The 21,950-nt window shown below is 43.7% G+C and overlaps 1 protein-coding gene across 6 annotated transcripts in view; it reads left to right on the top strand.

Moving 5' to 3' along the window:
- ERBB4 (erb-b2 receptor tyrosine kinase 4) overlaps positions 1-21,950 on the top strand; it is a 504,768-nt gene that overhangs the window by 461,471 nt on the left and 21,347 nt on the right. For all 6 annotated transcript variants that reach the window (XM_048954014.1, XM_048954011.1, XM_048954009.1 and 3 more), the window contains 4 exons: positions 13,486-13,641; positions 16,196-16,271; positions 18,196-18,342; positions 21,048-21,145. In XM_048954014.1, coding sequence (XP_048809971.1) covers positions 13,486-13,641; positions 16,196-16,271; positions 18,196-18,342; positions 21,048-21,145 — 477 coding nt within the window. The remainder of the gene's footprint in view (positions 1-13,485; positions 13,642-16,195; positions 16,272-18,195; positions 18,343-21,047; positions 21,146-21,950) is intronic.

Raw genomic sequence — 21,950 nt, 5'->3', positions numbered from 1 at the left:
TGTGCACTGGTGTGTCGAAAGTTATTTTGTTAGTGGCACAGTTCGGGGGAGTCGTGTGTATTTTCTAAAGAGGCAGAGCTAGAATTATATATGGGTGAGTTCTGAGTCCTAGTAATGATCTTCCAGGCAAGAAGCCAGTTGATAGGTGTGCATACGTGATCCCAGGCATCCTCAGTTATCTCAGTGCCTCAGGAAAAGAAGCTCTTGCCATTACAATCCATGGCACCTGTGACTGTGCAGCATTTATTGGTGTGATTTTCTTATGCTTTTCTCGGTGACAGCTTGATTCTCTCCGCCATGTGCCTGAAGAACTCTCAGTGTAAAGACCTTTTTAAAGGTATTTCTGCTTGGGGGGGTCACGTTGTGCTTTGGCCTGTGTTTTAATCAATGTGTTTCGGTCAACATACAGAAACAATTTAAGCCTGGTGCCTGTTAGTTTTAATTGAAGGGGAAAAAAAAAACCAGCATGATTGGGTCCTTGGGGAAATGGTGAGTTTCTGCAGCTGAGCCTTCAAACCACCTAAGCAGTTAGAGAGAGAGGGAGGTAATGAGGGAGGGCTGGTGGCAGCCAAGAAGCAGAGTTACGGCTGAAAAATTGCAGCCAGGAGGGAAGTGGGAGCTGTGTAGATGTCCTGTGAATTTGGGTCTCATGCGCTTGAAACAAAATTTGTGGGAGACTTTTTTACTCACTGCAAAAATTTGATTGTAAGCAGATCTTTCTTTGAGTTTTCTCATTTCAGTACTTAAATAGCTTTCAAAGAAGCTTCATGTAAAATGATAGTGGCTGTATGGCAGACTGGTAGTGCAGGGGCATGGCAATGCTGCTGCAGAACTGCAGGAGAGGGGACAGCTAATGTTAGCAGCTAGTCCCCGCAAGGTCTTGTTGACAGGATAGAGGAAGAAGGTGATTCCTGTTAAAAGGCCTTTAATTCTCCAGGATATGCAGACTCTGTAGACAAGTATAGCAGTTTGTCATCGTAAATCAAATTCTAAGCTGAGGTTTAGAACGTATGGCGGAAGTCATGGCTTTACAGCTAGAGAGAAAGGTCAAAGATGAGTCTTTGCAGTCTTATAAAATCTGGGACTCCAGAGGAGCCCAAAGGAGCTAGATTTCCTTTGCTTCCCTGCTGAATTACTTTGCCAGTGATTTAAAAATATTTCAGTGTGCTTGGCAGGTTGGAGCCTGGTGCTTTGTGATGGTAAGAGCACTGACCCAGGGCTTAAACCTGCCTCTGCTGCAATTAATTGGAAAGCTGCCTTTAAGTTTAGGGAGCCAGGAACTAAGTGTTAATATGCTCTGAGAGTTACTAGCAGTGGAAATGCACCTGCCCCGATTTCTCTTTGTTCTTCTCAGGTCACTTGTTTCAGCTCAACAACTCTCACATTTCCAATCTATTCACCCACCCACATGCTGAAATATGAAGATGTCAAAGTCACGAGTCTTGTCTTTCTTTTCGAATAAATTATGACATCCAGGACTCCTAAAACGACTTAACAAAAACTGAAGTACCTGCTGTAGCCAGGAGGTGTGCAGAGATGAGCTGAAGGACCAGTTCTCACTCACTCAGAAGTTTCTTAAAGCTGGGAACCAAAGCCTCCAGTGCTGGGGTTAACATTAAACCTGAACGGGCTTTGAAATTTGAATTTAGATGTTTTCTAGGACATAGGCAGTTGGGTTTGGGGGATATTCTGGAAGGTAGTTTACGTTTGCAAGTTCAGGAATATGGTCCGCTGATAAAACTGTAGGCCTGTTCTTCAGAATGGGTGAACTAATGTAGCATTACTGCCATCTGTAATGGCCTGAGTCATTCTGCTTTGCTGTAGGGTAAAAGCGTGCTGGACTTGGTGTGAGTGACACAGACGTGGTAGAGTGACATGAGGGCTCCTCTAGCCTTGCTTTGAACGCGTTACCCCTACACAACCATGGAGTGGATGTTACTGTCTAGCTCGAGCTGAGCTATACAGAGAAGCAGGGAAAGGAGCCGGACACGCATCCCCATGCAGCAGGCAGTGATCAGCAGACCTTTCCTTCACAAGGGCAAAGTCACCGTGCCTGGCTTTCGTAAGCTCAAGAAGCATCTGGCCGGTTCATACCTTTCTTGACAAATCATCTGCTATAAACATCCTCCTCAGGATCCCAGAGTGAAAAATGACAAGCTCTGTGCAGTGCTCAGCCCCACGCACACGCGCACCAAAGGATGCTCGGGCTGAACGCACATAACTCACAGGGCATGGGAGCAGTTTGACTCACACTCTGTGGGCTCTCCCTGTCAGCACAGCGATGCTGTGAACCATTAATAATAATGTGATATTTTAGCTGGGGGCAAATACCTGTCTATTGAAACCAAATTTCTGTTTTCCACTCACCCCATCCTAGCATTCATCTGGATTTATTGAATAACATTAATGGATTATTTAGAAGTTTTCTCCAGCCACTATCAGCTAGCACACTCTGTTTACATTGCTGGCCTCTCCTGTTCTGTCAGCTGTCATAAGCTTCTCAATTAGAAAAGAAAAAAAAACTAGTATGAAATAGGTAACCATGGTTACCTGTGATGTGGGTTTTTAAGAAGTGCTCAGAAACCTACTGGCAACAGAGTTTCGAAGTTCAAAGCTTTAATTTATTCAAGAACTCACTTGAATCAGAGTATCAAAAGCATTTGGAATAAATTCAGACCGTTTTCTTTTGTAAAACAACATTGCAATCCTACGCAGGAGCCCTCATAGAGGGTAGCCTGACTGCTTGCTGTGCCCATGTGAGAAGAAAACAGTATCAGGAGGGGGGTAAACGTGCCCTCGTCCCAGTTTTCTCCTGCAGAGCATGGTGACCCTTGCAGTGGAATAGCTTCTGAAGATGATGGCTTCCTAGAGAAGCAGCCCTTCCGTTCTGTCAGGTTCCTGTTTACACAGAAAGGATGCCTTCAGAAGTGATCGTGCAGAGCACTGAGGTAGTGCGTGCTTTGGGGGCATCTCTCAAGCCGAGGAGCCAGCCTCAGAAATTCAGCCCCAGCCACAATGTCTGCTGAGGGAAAAAAAATCATTGGGGCTTCATTTAATGAGAATACTGCATAATGCTAAAAGGTTTCAAATGAACCAAAAGTGCCCCGTGAAACGTGTGGCTTGAGATTAAAAAAAAATAAATTCCCCTGTTCAGTATTTCACTGGGATTGTGTACGTATTTGCTTTTTGCAAAGCCAGGAACTACTGTGCGCCGCTGTTAAAGGATTTTCATCTGAGCACACAAGGTACCAGCAACCACAGCGTTCCCCGTGTGCTCAATAGAAAGGAAAATAAGTAGTTCAGCTGCCCAAAAACATGGTCTCATCTGAGCAGGCAGAGTACACGGTGTGCAGAGAAGACCTGTTCTGCGCTGATTCATTACCATAGCACTCAGCTTAAGGTGAGTACTAGAAAGCCTTGCATCCAAATGATGCTGCTGTTCAGTCAGTGCGCTTCCATTGGAAAACTGTCCGGAAAAAAAAGTGGCCTTGTAGCTAAGGGATGGTAGGACTGGGGATTCCCAAGACCTAGACACAGTCCTAGGCTCTGCCCCATTAAGTTCTTCCATCTTCCACATTCCTGAATACAGCTTTGCTTATTGAATGTTTGGTTAATTTACTATATGATAGTGTTAATTAATGTGAATGGGTGTTTCTTAATTATTCACAGAGCATCTTGCTGGAGCAGCCTGTTTAACCAATTGGAGACAAACGAGGGTGCTTACTAGGTATGTAGAAAGCTGAGAATGTCACAGTGCAGGGAGATGGAGGGCACAGCTGTGAGATGTCCCAGTCCCCACTGTGCTGCTGGAACTGCTGACAAGTTTCTGATGTGTTTGTTGCTGTAGCTGTGTTCGTTCTGAAACTGAGGGAAAGCTGCCCTCGTATTGGTTAATCGGGAGGCTCCTTATTAATAGTCTGCACACTTCATTGATTTTTAATTAATTTCTGAAGAGACACAAAGGATAAGTGCTGCAGCCCACAGACATCCCTGTACTTATTGCAGTCCACATCTCTATTGATTGCCTGCCTAAGGAGCAGAAGTAATCCATTTTAAATACACTTTCTTGGAGAGAGTGAATGCACTACACAATGTACTCTCCTGCTGGTAATTGTGTTGGCAAGAGGTCAGTGGTTGGGTGGGGAAAAGGCAGCGTGTTGTTTAGTATGCTGCCAGCCCTCCAAACTCAGGCTGCTCTGCAGACTTGGAGTTCCAAGGAGCGTCCCTTCACGCTCGCACAAAAGTACCCGGTGTTACGGAACCACTTACCACAGCTGTGCTGGTTGAAGTGCATGGAGAGCTCCTGAATGGGGCACACTCAGAATGATAGCATGGCTTAGGTTGGAGGAGACCTGGAGGGACCTAGGTGTGCTTGAAAAGTGGGCGTGCAAAAATCTAATGAGGTGTAACGAGACCAAGAGCGTGGTGTTGCACTTGAGTTGAGGCGATGCCAGCTGTGAGCACGGACTGGGAGAAGAACTCAGTGAGATCAGCCCTGCAGATAAGGGCTTGGGGGTCCTGATGGACAGAAAGCTGGAAGTGAGCCAGCAGTGTGCATTTGCAGCCTGGAAGGCCAGTATTCTGCCAGGGCTGCGTCGACAGAGGGGTGGCAGCAGGCAAAGGAGGCGAGTGTTCCCTCTGCTCTGCCCTTGGGAGCCCCATCTGATGTAGTGTGTCTAAACCTAGGGCCCCCAGCTGAAGAGGGATGTGGAGCAGTTGCAGCAGGTCCAGAGGAGGGCCACGAGGACGATCAGGGGGCTGGAACACCTCTCCTGTGAAGAAAGGTTGAGGAAGTAGGGCTTAATTAGCCTGGAGAAGAAAAGGCTGTGGGGAGAACTTGCAGTGGCTTTCAAGTACTTGAAGGGAGCTTTCATGCGGGGGGGGATCTGACCGCTTAGACTGTCTGGTAGTGACAGGACAAGGGTGAATGGCTTTGAACTAAAACAGGAGAGATTTAGTTTAAGTATTAGGAAGAAATTTTTTTACTTAGAGAGTGGTGAGGCTCTGGAACAGGTTTCCCAGAGGAACTGTAGGTGCTCCATTTCTGGAGGCATTCAAGGCCAGGCTGGATGGGACCGTGGCAGCCTGGTCTGGTGGCTTGTGACCCTACCTGTGGCAGGGGGGCTGGAACTAAACAATCTTTCGAGTCCCTTACAACCTCAACCATTCTGTGATGCTAAATACTACTTGACTTACAGGGCGAAGGGAGTAATGTTCGCGTTATCAGACACAGCTAGCATTAAATTGTGGCTCGCTGAGCCCCAGCCCCATGGTACAGCTGGGGAAATGTGTCCCTGCAGTAGCACGGAAACCTGCGTCCATTTGTCTTCTTTTTTTTTTCTGCTCTTGCATGGGCAGTGCACACAAAGGACAGTCTCTTGAAAACACCTGACTGGTTCGTGTGGTCTCCTTCATAAGCCCTTGTGAGGAGCAGATATGCAGAGCTAGCAGAGAGGCATCAGATGCTAAGTACTTTATCAAAGCATTGGGGGTGACCCTTTACTCGTGAGTCGCTGACTTTATTAAGTTTTTCTTATTACAGTTTCTGGTTCTGGGCAGTAATTGGAGGGTTAGAAACTCCCTCGGTGTGTCCGGGAAGCAAAGTATATTTGTGCATCTCATCTTCGTTGGCCTCCTGAGGGTGTGGAGAAGCTGCAGAGCTGTATCTGGGTTACTGTGTCCTTCTTGGTGGTACACTTACGATAAGCGTGTATCTACAAGCAGTTCTTCTCACCTGTTTGGGCTGCAGTACAGTAAGGTGAGCCACGGTGAGTTTCTTCGAAGGTTGTAGAACGTTCCTGTTCTCTTGCTTTGAGAATAAGAAGGAGGCACTGCAGGAGACTGCTGTAACCTGTGTCTATGCAGCCTAAGAGGCTGGGACATCTCATCTGAGTGAAGCAGTCACACAAGCAGTTTTCCTGGGGAAGGCACTGACGATGGCCTAAGAGAGCACCTAGGGTCCAGCTGTCATAAGGAAGCCACATGGTGAGAGCGAGTTAGTGGTAAAGCAGTGGTTGGATGCAACCCCACAGCTCCCTTCCTCAGGAATTGCAAGCATAGGAGTGAACTGTTTTCTCTTGTGCTAAAAAGCCCGCGTAGCAGCTGCACACAGATGTGCTGGTAGATTGGAGCAGAACTTGGAGATGCACACAATCTGGGCAGTATTGAAAGGCCTGCTTTGCTTCTCATTACTTGTGCTGCTTAGTACTCATATAACATCCTTCGCCACAGGAACATGAAGTGCTTTGCAGACCTTTTGTTCAGCACAGCTCTTCTAGATATCTGCATAATCTGGGGGAGCCAGGGGTACCTCATCCTTGCAGCAGTTCAGACAAGGGGGATGCTTGATGGTAGCAGCAGAACAATGTCCTCTTGTGGTGACTCTGTAGGAACTCAACACCCACCCAGGACAGCTGAGGATTAAGGACTCTACAACATCAGCTCATTGGTAACCCATTTATCTTGTGGTTTGGAGAAGTGAGAATACACTCCAGAGATTTGAACTTAGGATTGCAGGGGGGTCTGAGCCCAGCACAATGGCTGCTCACCTCAGTCATGTTTTAAAGTGCCATAAGCTTGTAAGCTTAATTCTCATCTTTGCGTTCACTCTCTCTTTGTCTTTGGAATAGCCTGCATTTGTCCTGTTATAGTTGCCTAAATTTTAGCCTCATGGCCTCTTTCACATCCCTTTTGCTTCCTGACTTTATTTTGCTTAGTCATGCTGTAGCATCTCTTTTGGTTTGCGTCTTGGGCCATAGCTCAGCAGCGCAGTAAATGCGGCTCTAGGACTCCTAATTCTGGATCAGGTATGATGCAGCAGGTGCATGATGCAGAGCAGAGTCCTGATAGAGAATTTTTTTTCCCAAAGAAAGTTTGTTCTTTTGATGGGTAATGAACCTGTTTATATTGTCACAAGTATCACGTGTTCTCCTGTGATTGCAATGAAGCCAGGTCATTTCAACCTTGTGCTTCTGCTGGGTCAGCCAAGGTGTGATTGCACTGGTGAGTAGAAAGAATAGAGAGGTAGGACTAACCTGTGTGCAGAACGTCACTGCGAGCTCTTTTCGTGACAGAACTAGCTTGAGTTAGGTGCCCAGGTGTATTTACCCTGGCTGCTTTTCCACAGGGGTAATAATCCAGCTGCACTGGTGTCTTCTTTCCTAAGTCAAGTACATAGAGTTTCTGATTGTTTTTCTGTGGTGTGAACTCTGTAGTCCACAGCCCATTTAGCAAAGCTGCTCCAGGACTGAGAAAAGGAGAGCTGGCCATGTGGACAGGTCCAAAGCGACTGGATGAAAATGCAACTGGTTATGTTAGCTCTGTGTCCTAAGGATGCATCTAAAGACTTGAGGTAAAAGCCCCGTGAGCCCAACATACGGCCTGTTACACACAAATAGTGCATTTCTTCAAACTATAGTAAATTACCGAGAAAACAGCGTTGGGAGAGAGAGGGATCAAGGGATCAGGAGAGAGGAAGAAGTATCTTAAATCACACAAGCTTCCTTTGTCTGCCCCCTGTAAATCCAAAACAATTGAACTCCCGAGTACTTGGTGTTATACAGCACAGCCTGGTGTGCAGAGATGAACCTCCCTTGCCAGCTTTATCTGAGTTGGCTGAACTCAGAGGTTTTCAGTACAGCTAATGGGGTGGAGGAGCACATAGCACGAGGTGCCAGTCCCCTGCCCAGTCTATCAGCTTTCGACTGAAGTTGTTAGCATCCCTCACTTTCTCTGCACTGTGAGGATGGCCTTCCGCCCCAGCTTTGCAACCGTGCGTACGGAACGAATCACACCTCTGCAGCTGAGTCAGTGTATTTCAGAGCGGTGTCAGTTGTCAGTTTCTCCCTCCCACAGCTATCTCTGGAGTAACAGCTACTTAGATGATTCTGGTTGCTCATGACAACAAAGGGCACCGCGTTTTCCTTGAAAGTGTATTTAGCCCTGGGTAAAATTATACTTTTTTCATGGAGCAAGCAGGGGAAAGATGATCGTTTCAAGCTTTCTGTAGTACTCCTGATATTAAGCTAGCCTCAAGTTATTAGGATGAAAAGAGGGCAGTCTCCATGGTTGGAGATTAACGTCCATGAGATTTGAGCTGGGCTTGAAATGTTCTTGTTCACGTGCTTGTTTAATGAACCTGCCGTGTGTGCTGGCTTTGGTGGGCGGAAGTCATTACCAAAAAAAGGTAGTTTGTTCTTCATTTCTTTATGCTGCTGAAGATGGTTTAAGATCAACATTCCCTCTATTTGAGAGAAAATAACATTCGCTGTAGAAATAGCAAAAAAGTCCCACTGCAAAAGTATTTACAGCACACCCGGCCACTAGTATTGCTACAGTTCTTGGGGCAGGTCAAACTCGTTATACTTACTGCTTTTAATTTGAATTGTCTTGCAGAATTAAGTCTTGCATCTTGCAAAGACGTATGCATATATTTTAGTTAGTTATTCAACACACTTCAGTTCATTTCTGGTAATTATCCCAAAGGGATTTTGCATTCAGTGAAAATACATACCTGCTTAAATTCTGTCCTGAGTAATGAATAACCTTTTTCCTGAAATGAGGTACAGGAGCCTAATGGAAAGAGCTCTCAGACAAGGCTCAGTTGATTTGGAGAACTGGTCGTTCCCTGAGCAGCAATCGCAACCTTTGAAAGGAATCCAGGAGCATTCTCAGCTGGGGCGTGGGACTAAGGAAAGACCTGAAAAGTGCAAGAAAGCCAAAAAAAAATAGCAGCTGAAGCAGTCTGTGCTTGCAGTGCTCAGCCCTGTGAGCTGTACAAATGGACGGTGTGCTCAAAAACTGCCTCAGGAACTGGGAGACAAATGGCAGCTGCAGAAGGTAATGCTAGCGATAAAGTAAGAAAACAGCAAATTGTGACCGCATCTTAAAGGCAAGACATCCCAGAGAACAAAGCCATAACTTCCCAGAAAAGCTTCAGTTTGCCTTTTTTTTAGAAAAAAAAAAGAAAAAAACCTTTTCTTTCCAGTGCTGCTGTGGTGATCATCTTGTGCTGATGCCTGCAGCCCAGAAGTCCTCTTACTTTATGAAACAGTGTGATACTTCCTGCTGTAGTGCAACATTTGGTTGGGGGAGAAAGCTGTCCCCTCTTATTTTCTTCTGGCTTCCCTTGGCTTTTTTGATACACAGTCTGTTTTTCAGTGTTCCACCTCTGTTGGTTGCCATCATGCAGTACCTCGTTTTCTGGTCTGTCATTTTTCTGGTGAGAATCCTAGAATGGCCTGGGTTGAAAAGGACCACGATGCTCATCCAGTTCCAACCCCCTGCTGTGTGCAGGATCACCAACCAGCAGACCAGGCTGCCCAGAGCCACATCCAGCCTGGCCTTGAGTGCCTCCAGGGATGGGGCATCCACAGCCTCCTTGGACAACAGAAGAAGAGCAGGACCATACCAAGTCTGTGTGTCCAAACTCCCAGAGGCTTCGCAAACAATCCGTAATAGCAGTCTTTATTCTTCTACATCTGTTACTAACTCATTGTCCATTCAACATGGTTGTTTCTGTTCTATGTTATCCTTAGCCAAGTTGGAGAGTAATTCACTGGGCAGAGAGCAGGGGTCGCTTCAGCTAGTTTTACCAAATGTTTATTTCCACCAGTTATTACATTAAAAAACTATGGTGGCTGCAGAATGACAGAAAGGAAATTCTTGCTGCAGTTGATTTCCTAGTGGGCGTTTAGATATTTCGTGTCCACCTCCCATCACTGAACAAAGCTGCCTTTGCTTAACACCTGATTCTTTAACTCTCAGCACTGTTCTTAGTCATCCTGGTGCTGCGTGGAGCACATGGGCAGGCCAGAGCGGGTCGGTAACAGTATGGGAAAAGACAAAAGACCTTTAACACAAATTGAGCCATTTATTTATGAGGCTGCCTAGAGAGGTTGTGGATGCCCCATCCCTAGAGGTGTTCAAAGCCAAGTTGGATGTGTCCCTGGGCAGCCTGGTCTAGTATTAAATGTGGGGGTTGGTGGCCCTGCATGTGGCAGAGGGGTTGGAGATTCATGATCCTTGAAGTCCCTTCCAACCATTGTGTGATTCTGTAACACAAATTGAAGGCTTGGTGAGGGTGTTTGTGTTTGTGCAAAGTGAATTTACATTCTCTCAGCTGCGTGGTTATGTGAAGAGGTGTCTGGGCTGCAGGCGGTTGTGATGCCACGTATTTCTAGGTGAGGATTTGTATAGCACCAGTTTGTCATTGTGCGTGACTCTGGCTGAGGATAAAGGACACAGCTGAAGAAGATAAAAGGCTGTTCCTTGCTCAGACTGCAATTCCAAACGGACTTTCTCAACTTATCAGCATTACAGCTGTTTGCAGTGGCTGTTTGACTTCTTAATAGCATTAAGCACTGATTCCGAGGGTGACTGTATGTTAAGGGATCCTAGAGGTAATTGCATTTCTAATGACATTCTGTGCCAAGAAACCTCTTTCCTGACCGTGATGAGGAAGTGTCAGTGCTGGGTGGCTTGTGGCTGATCCTTGCAGTAGTGTGAGGTGAATCAGGGCTCAGAGGTGATGGGATGAATGATCCTTAATGACTTACTGCTGAATTTCCTCCTCTTGGTGACTTGAGCATCAAGTCCCACCCTACTGTGGTATTCCATTAGGTATATGGAGGTGTGACATTTATTGCTGTCTGGACATTTGAGATTAAGAGATTGACATTAAGATTTACATGAGATCCGCATAGCTTTAACTTGGAGGTATGAAGTCCTGAGTAGAGCTTTGTCTCTCTAGCCTCGCAGATCACTCTGCAAATGGCACACCATCAGGCTCTTTTGGATCAGGCTGTGAAGTGTCATCAGTACAAGCCGATCCCTTTCCATTGGTCAGGGTCTAAGGCTACTCATAACTCTCCTAAAATGCCTTCTTGGCATTTGAACAGAGGCTTGTTGGGTGGTGAAGGTACCAGCTGTGTAATGCTGAGGGTATTTTTTCATTAATGCGTCTCTGCGTCATGTAGAAGGATTAGATTTATAGGGAACACTTTTCCTGCCAGCTTTGAAAACGCCTTCAAATGATGCTTCTTGGCATAGTGTGTGTTTTGACACTCGCTGCAGTGAATAGTGTAGGCTTCCTGTTTTTAGATTGTTTCCATTCTGCTTGTATAATCTCGCTTACTGAAAACAAATATAGATATACCTTTTCTCTCATTCTTGCACCATCCACCTTCAGAACTTGTTGATAGGATATCAGGAAAATCAAACATGCTCACACAGAGTATTCCTAAGAGCATTTACATTTCAGCAGGTCACGGCCCTGCATAGGATTTTGTAGCTGTCAACCCTACACAGCTTGTTTTTAGCTTTGCAGATAATACAGGTGGGAAAAAGCCCTGAGAAGCTTGTTTGACAGAGGTGAGGTAAACTGAAAGGATAATGATACAGAGAGAGATTCTATTCTGAATAGAAAAAAGAAAGCCAGGTGTGGTGTTGGGTAGGAATATAATTTAGGTTGCCAGTGAGAAATCTTTCAACTTGATAACACAGCTTGAGATTAAGCTGAATATAAAAATGTGATTTTTTGAAGAAAATATTGAATGATGGTGTAAGAATGAGATGAATGAGCAGAATAAACAGTGAAATGTCCTTAAGTGTTATTCTCCATGTTTGGAAATTAAGTATGTAAGGGAGGTAAAGTCAGACTCAGAAGGCATGGTGAAGGGCTGGAGTGCCTTGGAAGCTCCTTCTGATAACTGCTGTGGCAGGTGTGGTTTTACAGAGCTGCTTTTGTGGCTGTGGTTCCTCCGTTCCGCTGCCATGGCTTTTGGACTGTGCTGCCTCCTTCTGGTTGGGCGTCTCCAGTTGGAAATCATTTTGCTAAGCACGGTGCCTCTGCTTTCCTGTGTTTGTTGATGTGTGACACGCACAGCTGGTTGACCTCTGAGATTTATTTGTCCTTTTCTGACAGGTTTTAATTTGATGTCAAAAATCGTTACCCTTTCAAAGACCCAGGTTTCCAATGTTCACTGGCCAAAATCATTGGCTTGCAATTGGCAGGAGGGTGTGCTTGCTGCAGCTAGCAGTGCTTTTAAAAATCATTCAATTTGCTCTGTGCCAAAGAGTCCCTGTGTCCCCTATAAAGCCACCTTCACGTTGGCTGCAGCAGAGCCCACCGCGTTACTTTATGCCAAATGCTCTCCCACACATTTTCAAATCTTTTAGTAGTGTTGGCTCTGAAATCTTTTGCCTAAATGGCAGAGCAGTTCAGAGCTCCACTTGATGCTTTTTGTAAAGACATCAAGAAAGCACTGCATTCTGGCCCAGTCACCACAAGCAGTGGCTCACTCGTATGCATCGTCCTCCTGATATCTGTAGGGTAGGCACTTGCGGGCTTCTTATTCTGTTAGAGCATAAAATCTAGCCCGTAAGGCTGAGTAATATGTTGTTTTAATGACTGCCTGTGGCTCACTGAATTATCCTCTGTATTATGGGCTAATATGATCTCTTTGGTATTTAACGATGACTTTTTTTAAATTGCCATATATATTATTGAGAGCTAATATATTAAAAGATCCTGCAAGGGTAATTATCAAGTGTATAATTTCATCTCTAGGTTCTTATAATGATGGTTAATGTCATAAATGGCTTTTAATAAAATTACAGGCTTGTAACCCTGCTTGACTATCCTTTACATGTCATATAATTAGTAAAACCAAGCTGTGGTGTTCATCTCAGTGTCAGAAAACATCATGTGAACTTCCATACTGATGGTAAATGGTTGGTCTCTCATCACAGTTAAGAAGAAAAAGGTTAGGGTTAGGTACTCTGATCATATATTACCTGTTTTTAAAGGCAGTTGGATGGGCTTGTTAACAAAAGTACTTGTAGCAGAACATACATGTTTAAAAAAAAAAAAAAAATACAGCTATTGACCTGGTGACTTCCTGTAACTACACATGCAAAATGAGAAGAGAGTGAAAAGGCAAGTGGATTGCAGCCCGTGGAATAAGGAATTGTTTCCCTTCTAATCCACTGAGGATACTGAGAACTTGTGTCCAGCTTCAGGTACTTGGAGATGGATTCCTTGTCTCGAACTGAGGATAGTTGTCCAGAACTTAGGAGATTTGGGATTGTTTTCCCATCTGGCCAGATTTCTCTCAGGCTTTGACTAAGTTGCTTAATCCTTCTGGTCTTTAGATTTCCTGTCTGAAAAACAGGGGCTGTAATACTTATTTTCTTTGTCTCACCTTTCCAGATTTTAAACTTGCTGGAACAAGGTATTGATGGTTGGGTTTGGGAGTTTTCTTCTTATTATTTTTTCCTTTGGCAAGTACCATTAAATGGTTCAAATTGGAAAGAACCTCAGGGTTCCCACCTCCTGCTCACAGCAAGGGCGACGCTCAACTTCTGCCCTTGAGACCTTTTTTCTTACTGTGAATAATATTAAGGGAACCAGATCTTACAGGTTCTAAAAACCAAACCAAACATGTAAGACTCATTAAGGTTATTCCACTATTCTTCATCCTTCAGGGAATGATGTACCTGGAAGAGAGAAGACTTGTGCACCGGGACTTGGCAGCCCGCAATGTCCTGGTGAAATCACCAAACCATGTGAAGATCACCGACTTTGGCCTGGCCAGACTTCTGGAGGGGGATGAGAAGGAGTATAATGCTGATGGAGGGAAGGTGAGTACTGAAATGTCTGGAACTAAGTGCATCACACTACGGATGTCCTGAAGTTATTTGTCACGACAGTGTATCTTTACGGGGCCGTGTCTTTGCAAGAACTCTGTCAGTGCCTTAGCAAAGCCCCGCCTGTCGGCAGTGAGCTGCACATGTGAAAACTGTTCATTTGTCCTTAGTGAGCTTCTCCAGGTCCAGAAATCAAACTGCCAGAGTGGTTTCCACACTCAGGGTTAGCTTTCGCGCATAAATTCCATTTTGTGTGATGTTTTGAAGAATTCTGAAGTCAATTCAATGAGAAAAAATTTCCAAAAAATAATCAGGAAGAGCATAGACCATGCTTTTATTTGTAGTATACATGAGATTTGACGTATGCTCAGCAGAGAGCCACCCCTTCTTTGACCACGAAAGGGCCTGGGTATGCTGTTTGTCACGTCCAGGTCCCCAGTACCACACTGAGTGCCAGGCCACTAAATAGCTTGCTTCAGGATAATCTTGAAACCAGACATTTCTCGTTATTACTTTTCAGCACACAGCAGAACTTCCATACGGTTCCTCACCCCATTCTTAATGCTTTCAGATTAATGCATTATAAAATTTAGAAGGCTGAAAGTGCATACTGCTGCCGGCTGCTCGCTCAACATTTTGAAATTCCACATTTCAACCTGTCATGAAATCCCAAGGGGTTCTGCCTCTCCTGTCATTCCTTTTCCTGAGCGTTCAGTTTGCTTTCTGTCTCTTTGCTATCTGTGTTTTTCTGTGCTCGCTTATGCCCTTGTCTGTGAAAAACAGCTGTTGCCAATGTGTTTCTCTCCTGGATGGTCTGCTGTCTTATTTGTGTGGCTGCTGCCTTTGGTAGCTGTTGCATGGATGACATCAGTGTTTTGGTCAATAAGGTGAAGAGTTTGAAAGGAGTCACCAGTGCTTCCCCATTTTGCCCAGTAAAGAGACCTATTAGTAGGGAAGGTGGAGTTTTAGCATTCTTCCCTGATGCGTTCAGTTCTCTCATCCCTTCTTCAGTAACCCCGTCTCTTGCCTCCATCAGTCAGTGAATGACAGAAGAGGAGCTGGCCCTTGCAAACCAGCTGTTTCCCTTCAGCTGTGAGGTTGTGTCTTGGATTTGCAAGGCCAGTATTGTGCTGGGAGTTCAGTAGCTGTATTTACACACCACATGACACTTTCCAATTTCACAGAAACATCCTGTTAATTGTAGAAAACGTTTTGCCATTTAGCATTGTGCTGTTAAGCATGCTAAGAGAGATTCTGCTCAGTTTCCATCCTTAGAGATTTTCAGGGCCAGACGGGATAAAACCATCGACCTGATCCCATAGCTGACCCTGCTGTGAGCCTGAGGTTGAGCTAGGGACCATCTCAGGACCCTTCCGGGCTGAGTTATCCCCAGTTAACTATGTAACTTTGCTCTCTAAACAGTTCCAGGTTGAAACAAGGCTATCATGCTTAATGGAAATGAAAGCAATACACTTCTGCAGGAGGAGGAGGAGGATGAACTGCCTTTGCAAGTATGAAGCCAACCATTAGCAGAGTGCTATTTTTGCCATAACTGTATAGGTTATGTTCATTAGTCAACTTCCTGGAAGGTATTTTCATAGGAGTTTGAACGAAGACACATCCTCTGCTCTTACACCCACCATCTGTTCAGATTTTGTGTGCAGCTACATCTCTGCTCCACTTATTCCACTATATTTTCCATAGTTCTAAATCAGAGGGGACCCATACAAGTCCCTGCCAGGTAAGATTCACTGAAATGTCTGTCCATTAGAAATTAATGGACTTCAACGCTGTGCCTTCAAAGCCCTCCTCAGGAACAGACAACACCGGAATTCTCATTGTAACACCATCTCCAGAGAGAGAACCCTAATTCCAAACTGAGGTTTGTGTTTGCCTACACTCTCTTCTATCAGGAAAGAGAGAAGCACCCCTCAATGATGATTCACAGCCCAAGGCTATCTTGAGACTTTAGATTTGCTTTCTGGAGCAACTGTTCTCACTGCAGTGATGATACAGACAATTGGGAGGGCTGAGTTCTTAATGAATATCACAAGTTAGAAATTAAGCACAGTAAATCGTCCCTGTTGCCTGTTTACTCTGATTATCGTTATTATATGGACTATGAAGTATTATGGACATGGCATTATTAACTAGTCTCATTAGAGAGCAGTCAGGGACTTCTGCCTTCCACTTTCTACTGCACTTCAGATTTAGGGGGATCAGATGGAATTTTTGCAGTGGTCTCAATTTCACTCAGGCTGGATGAAAAGTGAGTTGTTCCATTCTGCCCAAATCAGTGAAATTTGGGTGGTGTGACAGGTTCTGCTGGTTCTACTGGTTTGTGTTTCTCAGCGAGTCCAAGTAGTCCCATTTTAGAGGGCAACTATTAGAGGAACAACTGTTTCTTCTGGCGTTCGATGTTGCTGCTTTTTTTCCAAGCTTGCAGTTGAAAAAGGAAATGGAGAGGAAGCTGCTGTCTACGTATAGGATCCTGCTTATTGTTTTAATATTGTATTTCTAAGGTTACATTTCTCTTGTCTTTCCCTAGATGCCAATTAAGTGGATGGCTCTGGAGTGTATACACTACAGGAAATTTACCCATCAGAGCGATGTCTGGAGCTACGGTAAACCTTCACATGATTAGCTTAAGAATTTGTCTCTTGTAATGCATTAAACCAAGTTGTGTTACTGTGATACCAATATCCTCTTCTCTTAGAGAGGTTAATTCTGGTGGCTTTTGCTCTTAATTTTTTTGTTATGTGTTACTCTAAACAGCAGTTGTGACTGGTCTCCTGCCTTGCTTCTCCGCTCACTGAAATACATTTATCATGATGTCCCTGCTGGGATGACTGCCGTAAGGTCTGGTCTGGTAGAAGTTTGCCTGATTCTTATGACAGAGGAAGGCTCCTCTCAGCTTAGCCACAGACTCATAAAAACACAGCTGCAGGTCATCATTTCCAGCAAGCAGTCCTTCGAAAATCTTAACTATAAAAGCCATGAATGTCAAAAACTATTTTTTGGCTTATGGGAATTTCTGTACCTAGAGCCTGATAAAAGGGAATTTGTCATAATACAGAGCAAATACAGCCAGAGATAGAAGAGAAAGAGACAGTCTCTCCAAGCCAAGTAAAACAAGCGTGGGTTTAATTTCACAGGTAACTGGAATTGGTTAGACAGGTCAGATCATGCAGGCTCACACTAAAACCATCACGTTTGAGAAATGAGATGTTTGCTGAACGTTATAAATGCTGTTACCAAGATGAGCCACTATGTCACATGTGCTGAGCTGTCTGCCTGTTAGCGTTGTGCAGCTAATTACTAATAAAATCATCTGCACCTTTGTAAGTGGAATGTATCTGGGGCTACGCACTCCTGTTTGCGTTCTCTGTTGCCATATCGTTTTGAAATAACAAGGTGTACAACTGTATTCATTACTCACTTCTACCTGTGGGTAGCAGCAAAAGACACTGTTTGCAGTGTCTGGGTATCTGCCCTCCTCTATTCAGCTAAGAAAAATAAATGAGAATTCAATTGATCATGGAAAGCTGCTCTTTCTCGAGAAATTCTGCACACCTGTATCACTTAGGAAAAAGCATTTCTCCATTTAGGAAATACATTTTAAATGCAGGAAGCCCATGATAGCTATTATCAGAAAGAACAAAAGCAAAAAAGAAGTGGCAAGTTAAAGGTATTGAATATAAGCAAAGAGGTGACTGAGAGTAAACTGAATACGTGGCTTTATAGGTAAGGTATTTTTGTCCGTTTCTTTTCAGATTAGTATGACAGCTGTCAAAATATGGTTACTGATCTGGAGGCGTGTTTTAAATGGCCTTTGCAGTAAAAATTAGGAAAACAACAACAAAAGAAACTGATGTGGGAGCAGCGTTTTCAATATTGAAGATTTGGTTTGATGACAAATTGTTACTTGTGATATACGACCTTTATTTCCAGCTCTGATGCCAAAACAAATCCTATGGCTATACAAAAAGAGGATCTTGGTTTTTTTAAGCACAGCCCTATTATAACTCAAATCCCTAAGGTGACTTAAGGAAAAACAATAATACGGGTGGCTGTGAATGAGTTAGGAGGCAAAAGCAGTGACACAATGCTATTCTGTACTGTACTTCTGTGAGAAATTGATGTTCTAAGTTAGGGAACATCTACGTTTTTCCCCGAAATAATAGACTACATCATCTATTCATTTTCTTTTTTGATATGATAAAAGAGCAAGATACATTCTTTTATTATTGCATCCATTTGCTTTCCCACTATCTGTCAGTCCTAGACCTTTGTCTTGTGCCTCAAATCTATCACGCTGCTTCTTATGCCAATAAAAATGAGGGAAGGCACTCCTGTGGATTAACACTAAGTGCTGTTTCTCCGTTTGCTGGAGTTTGTTAAATGGCAGACCAGGCACAAACATTTTTACAAGCCCTGGTAACGAAGAAATTCCAGTCTAGAACTGGACCGCAGTACTGAGCTGTAAGAAACTGGGAAGGAATCTGAGTAGCACAACCTCAAATACTAAGTCCCTTTTTCTCTGTCTAGGAGTCACTATCTGGGAGCTTATGACCTTTGGTGGAAAGCCATACGATGGGATCCCAACTCGAGAGATCCCAGACCTCCTGGAGAAGGGAGAGCGGTTGCCCCAGCCTCCAATCTGCACTATTGATGTTTATATGGTGATGGTGAAATGTAAGTAATTGGAGCTTTTTGTATCCCTGCATTCAGTGTGAGAGGAATACTGTTTTAGAGCATTTGCATGCATAGTCTCTGACAATGCCTGGTAATAGTGCAGGCAGTTTCAAAACAAAGGCTTCCCAAGATACTGTAAATTCCATTTAAATACTGTATGCACATTTTTTTGCAATTGCAAGATACGGATTTAGCCCTGAAGGGCTGAGTTAGCTTCTTATTACTGTCAGATGGTATCTCATATTCTTTCTGTGAAGTCAAAATTGTATCATTGTTATTGTAAACCCTTGTCATTTCCATGACAATTGATTCTGATGTTAGAACAGATAGTATTAAACATAATTACCGTACACAGATACTCAGCCAGTGAAGTTTGCAAGGAAAAATGCTGGTTCCAGATACTGAGGAAAGAATGCAAGGATGTTTTATTGTCAGTAAAAGGATTGATTATTGCAATATTAATAATAAAAGGTAAAATTAATATAAGAAATGATGCAGAAGGGAGGTTTATCATTCTTAGTCCAGTATAATAATTTATGGATATCTGTACTTGAGCAGAAAAGGAAAAAAGCTTGCGCTGGGTTTCTTCCTACCCTTTTTATCTCCAAGATACCAGCACTAGTGACTGTATTCTCCAAGGCTACGCTTCCAATTTAAAAAGAATTAAGGACATCTCTCTGGTGTTTCTGACTTAATTTAAGTGAGATTAACATACAGCTATCTCATCTGTCTTCTATGGACCTTTCCCTTTAGCCTTGTACACAAAAACACTGAAAGAAAGAAAATAACACCAGCAGAGGTAAATAAGCCTCTTCTGAATACAGTTAGACCCAACAGCTGCCAGCAGTTCATGAAGCTCATATTGTGAACATCCTGTGTAATCCAGGGGTTCGCATTTGGAACGTACAGAATTCCATCTTTTCCTTCCCCAACCATTTGTTCAAGTATTGAGCTCTGCACTGCTCAGCTGTGGTGGAAAATTTGACCACATCTAGAGTACAGGTTGGTTTGGTTTTTGATGCGTGTTGACATTTAAGACAATAAATATCTACCGCTATCTTAAAAAGGACTGTTTTCAGGGTGGTTCGATGACTGGGGAATAATATGACTCCATAAGGCAATTTAGCAGGACACTGTGGAGGAATTTTCAGCGTGGCTTAATGTAACTCAGCCTCTTCGTACCAAAAACGGGCAAGATATGAACCTCCAGCAGTGCTTGGAGCCTGCCAACCCCCTTGAGAACTACAGCCAGGTAGCTGTGATAGGGATATAGAGAAGGATTTGCTTTTTAACATCAGCTTTCCATTACTCCTACATGTTGATATGAGAGCAGCTGACATTTGATTGTCTCATGCGCTACCTAGAGAAGAGTCAGTAGAGCAGTTCCCTTCGTACTCCATTCCTACACTGAAGACAATTCTGTGAGTCTCAATAAAGAAGCCAGATATTTAAACCAAGCTTGGTGACTTCAGGGAGGAGCCTAACGCGCTAGTAGTTTTCTATTATTTATGAATAAATGTTGTAGAAGCGCATGTAGAACCATTAGGAGTCTTCATATGCTCAGGCAGATCTAGGAAATAGAGGTGAAAGCTGCTGGAGCTATCACAGACCTTTTAACATAAATGCACGCAGGTAGGAGTATCACGTGAATGGTACAAGGTGTTTATGTTGCAACTTGCAAAAATACTCAAGTTGATAGCATTTCTAATGAGTACAAGGCATTTCTCAGCAAACAGAAGAAATAGATGAAGAAGAAACAGAACAGAAACAGAAGAAATGACTGTTCTGGAAAGTCACAGCTAGATGTATGGATTTAGTCCTGTAATGCTTGAGTGGAGTTCTTTGTGAGTTGTATTAGCTTTGTTGGATTTTTTTTTTTTGCTTTGGTCACTTCTTCCTTTAAAGGCTATGAAGGAGATAAGGCCCGCTTCGTTCTGCCTCCCTGGCAAATGAGAACATGCTCTTGGGAAGCTGCCGATAGAATCTTCCATTAGAAAGAGCTGACACTGAGATAAACTAGTTGCCAGTGGTGACTGCCTGTGCCACTTGCTTGTACAGAAAGCACTAGAAGGGATTGAGAATTGTTCCTAATGAATGTTTCTGGGAGAATGAAAGACCAAAGAGTTGCCCTTGGACAATTAAAATTGCATCTAATACCTTGTGGGGTCTGTGTTAATGATGCAGATACATGAATGCAAAAAACACCTGAAAGGTGGGCTGTGAGGTCAGTCATCGTGTTCAAGTCTTGGGCAGCTCTTTGTAATGTAAGCTACTGTGGAACAGTAGTTCAGTTTGAGGAAAAAAATGTGCTTAGTAATAACTTTGTAATAAACCCACTAGGCTGAGGTGAGATCAGGGGTTAATTAAATTAGAGGTTGGACAGATCCGTAATAAAAAAACAGAGTTGGCATCTAAATGGGAAAGGCAAATACAGAAAATGACATGGCCTGCTTTGGGGGTGGGGAACAGAAACTCAGAGCAAATTAAGAAATCTTTGCAGTGTAGAACATTTGGTCTCCTGTGGCCAATTCCAGATGTTCTCCATTTTAGAGTTCCACCAGTTCCACCTTTCCCTTTTTCCTGGGCTCCTTATCACATTTTTTCCCTAGGCCAGAATTATCAAGTGCATCATTTCTTTTCAAACTTGCGCATTTTTAAAAACTGCACGCTCTGTCAGTGGCCACTTATTTTCTTGTCTTTGACAGGCTGGATGATCGATGCTGACAGTCGGCCTAAATTCAAGGAGCTGGCTGCTGAGTTTTCTAGAATGGCTCGAGACCCCCAGAGGTACCTGGTAATTCAGGTAAGCAACTCTGCAATATAAAGTGGGAAGGAGGGAAGAATTCTGCCTACCTAAACCTGACTGTTAAGAGGGTTGCTTTGAACCTTTTAATTTCAGAGCGTTTTTGAAGTTAAAAAGCAAATGTAACGACTGATAATGTAAACTGTTGACAATCCTAACTCTACCTGCTCCACAACACTGGGTATGGTGTGGGGGTAAATCCATCTGGTGTTAGCTTCACACTGAAGTAAGAGCTCCTGGCTGAAGGTTATCCAGGATGACAGATTACTGCTTCCATGCCTCCTAACTGCTTCTGGGATGGTCTCACCCTACAGTATTTTATTGTAGTGTGTAGACATGCTAGCCTGCTCATGACATATTAATGCAAAGTACCAACACAGGCTAATCTCCTATAGCTTAAATTTATTTGAACAGTTAAACATTGTTGAGGAGGAACTGGGTATTTCCCACTGCATTAAAAGGTAAGTCCAGCTGTTTCAAGAGACTCTGGAAAAGTTCAGTTTGATTATATTGCTTCATTAGACAGGACGTTTCCACATTCTGAATATCTCTTTCTTTCCTTCTCTCCCTCGTTACAACCATACATAGTCGGATAGTTCATCTTTGGCTTCTTCTCCAGTGATCCTTGAGGCAATACAGGCTGTGTGCCTCTTGAACAGAAGCCAGGGTAACTCCATGGCACTGGTATCTCTGCCATCTTCACTCCCCCTTCTTCCCAGAGGCTAGCAAGAACGACGAGCTTGCTGTTCATTTTTTAAACCAGTGTGCACTGTAGCACAGCGGTCATTCCCTGCCATATTCTACG

Source organism: Lagopus muta, chromosome 8, assembly GCF_023343835.1.
Source record: "Lagopus muta isolate bLagMut1 chromosome 8, bLagMut1 primary, whole genome shotgun sequence".
Classification (NCBI taxonomy): Eukaryota; Metazoa; Chordata; class Aves; order Galliformes; family Phasianidae; genus Lagopus; species Lagopus muta.
This window is presented reverse-complemented; position numbering and strand designations above follow the sequence as displayed.